Raw genomic sequence first — 2,435 nt, 5'->3', positions numbered from 1 at the left:
CGCCACGGGCCAGAGCCGAAGTGAAGGCGGCGGGGCCGAGCGGCGACGAGTGGGTCCGGGTGACCCAAGCCCAGAGGGGCGGGGGGACCCCAAGTGAGAAGGGGAAAGGGCGGCGGCGGCAGGCCGATCCCAGGGCCGGGGGCCAGGGAGGCGACGGCCGCCGGCGCGGGGGGGTGGGGGTGCAGCAAGGTTTCACAGCGACGCGGGCGGGAGAGGGGCGTTCGCGGCACGGGTGGGCGCGGCGCCCCAGGGAAGGCAAAGGGGTCGCTGGAGTCGGGGCGAGCCCGCAGGGGTCCCAGCGCGATCCGGGCGGGGACTGGGCCCCGGGAGCGGCGAGGTGGAGCGGGGGGAGGGGTCAGCCGCCCGGAGCGGACGCGGGGGTCGAGCGCGGAGGCCAGGGCGACCGGGCACGGCTCGGACTCACCTCCGGGTGAAAAGCGGCAGCGCAGGAGTCAGAGTCCATGTTCCAGGTGGAGGACGGAGGCTGCCGGAGTGCAGGGGCCGCGCTGCGGGCGAGGGGCGCCTCTGGACCCGGGGCTCCGGCGGCCGCGCGGGGCGAGGGCGGACCCGGGAGGGGTCGCCTCGGCTGGAGGTGACGAGGGACTCGGTTTGTCGCGTGTGGCGCTCGGTGCCCCGGGACCGGTGGCTCCTCAGCTGAGCAGAGTGAGCTATGCAGCTCCCTCGGCCGGCACGGCGAAGAGGCGGGAGAGGCTCTGCGGGAGGCGGCGGCGGCGGCGGCAGCGAGCGGGAACCCGACCGGCTCCCCGACCTGACGCCCAGTTCGGCTCGTGTCTCCGGAGGGAGGGCGGGAGCGTCGAGAGCGCTATCGGGAAATGTAGTCCAGGGCCCCTAGCCTCCGCCTAGGGGGCGTGGCCTGGCGTCGCGGGCTCTTCTGGGAGTTGTAGTCCAGAACCCGCCAGCACAGCGCGCAAAAACAGTCACCGGACTCGCAGCCCCATGGAGCTTTACGGCAGCCGCGGATGCGGGGGCGGGGCCTCGTGGACGTGAGCTCGCCGGAGCGGGGGAGGTGCGGGGGCTCCCGTCTGCTCGGCCGTGGGGGAGGGGCGGCGCCTCAGCTTTGGCGCGCGTGGGGGTGGTGGGGAGCGGGGTGGGGTCTCGGGGGGCGGCGGCTGCTACCCCTTTTTTGCTGCAAGGCTTAGGGTACGCCTTTTGTGGCGCTGGGGTTCCCGCAGCGGGGCCCGGACGAGACTGGATTCGGGTAGCTGACGTCCCGAGGGCGGAGCGCACTCGTTTGCGACCGCGGGTTCTCTGCCGGGTCCTCGGCGACTGCAGGCGAGTCCCCTGTGCAGCGGGGTGGACGCCGCGAAAGCCGGAGGGCTCCTGCCTGCGTGCTCAGAGCCTGGGGGGCGTGCGGCGCTGCGTGTGGGGAACGCACCGGGCCCTCGCGCTCACTCGCATCCGCAGCTCTTTGTTTTTTTGAGACAAGGTCTGGCTAACTCACTAGATCGCCCAGACTGAGCTCACACTTGTGATCCTCCTGCCTCAGCCTTCTGGTTTTGGGATTGCGGGGTCTCCCACCACGTCGGCCCTGTCCGTGCTCCGGCGTGTGCTCCCTCGCCTCGGCCCGCCGTGGGTTCTGCTGCGCGCCCTGCGGCTGCGCCCCCGGAGTCCGCGGACCGTGTGGCCACGGTGGGTACCGGCGTCCCCGGCGCTGTGTAGGTGGCGTGGGCGGTGTTGGGGGACCGGACCGCGGGGTGCAGTACAACTTTGGAGGATGAAGATCGCTTCTTAGTCACTGCCGTGACGAGTGACCTAAAAGAGGCCCGACATGACCACTGCAGTCCTGGGCAAGGAAGAGTGTACAAAACCCAACCTAGTTCCCTGTCTCACGAAACAAAGTCGATTATTCAATAGCAGTAGTTTCAGCGACAAGGAAATTTAAAAGGGAGCCATCAGAGTTTGTAAATTTAGATCTGAATCTGGACTTTTGGGTTTTGTTTTTTGTTTTTTGTTTTTTTTTTTTTGAAACTGGGCTCTTTAGGATCCTGGAAACCATGAAATTGGGAGGAAGTTTGGGCTAGGCTTAAGCTAAGTCCGATGGAAACGGGGTTTATTTTAGAAGTACTTCTCAAGGCAGGCATCGCGGTTGGGACATGCATGTGGTCCCAGCACTCGGGAAGCTGAGGCAGGACGATCAAAAGTTCCAGCCCAGCCTGGACACTTTCTTGACTTACTATGGAGTCCCTGTCTCAAATTCTTAAAGTTGGAGCTGGGGCTGGAGATGTAACTCAGGACAATAAAATTTATAGCTCAGTGCTTGTCTTCATAAATAGTTTTATTATTTGTGCAATATCACAACCCAACTGAGGGCTCCCCTAAGGTGACAAATAGGGGTGTTGTATGAGATAATAGGCAGATAAACAGCTACGATAAAAACTGGCCTTGCCGGTCTGCATTTCATGAACAGTTTGTGT

At 64.6% G+C, this 2,435-nt stretch overlaps 1 protein-coding gene across 1 annotated transcript in view; it reads right to left on the bottom strand.

The window, feature by feature from the left end:
* The window catches only part of Phf13 (PHD finger protein 13), a 7,044-nt gene extending 6,183 nt beyond the window's left edge, over positions 1-861 (bottom strand). Inside the window, exon 1 of the mRNA XM_004639630.2 lies at positions 425-861. Within this exon, the coding sequence (XP_004639687.1) occupies positions 425-463 (39 nt within the window). The 5' untranslated portion in view covers positions 464-861. The remainder of the gene's footprint in view (positions 1-424) is intronic.
* Positions 862-2,435: the final 1,574 nt, after the last annotated feature.

Source organism: Octodon degus, unplaced genomic scaffold (genome assembly GCF_000260255.1).
Source record: "Octodon degus isolate 3935 unplaced genomic scaffold, OctDeg1.0 scaffold00113, whole genome shotgun sequence".
Taxonomy (NCBI): Eukaryota; Metazoa; Chordata; class Mammalia; order Rodentia; family Octodontidae; genus Octodon; species Octodon degus.
This window is presented reverse-complemented; position numbering and strand designations above follow the sequence as displayed.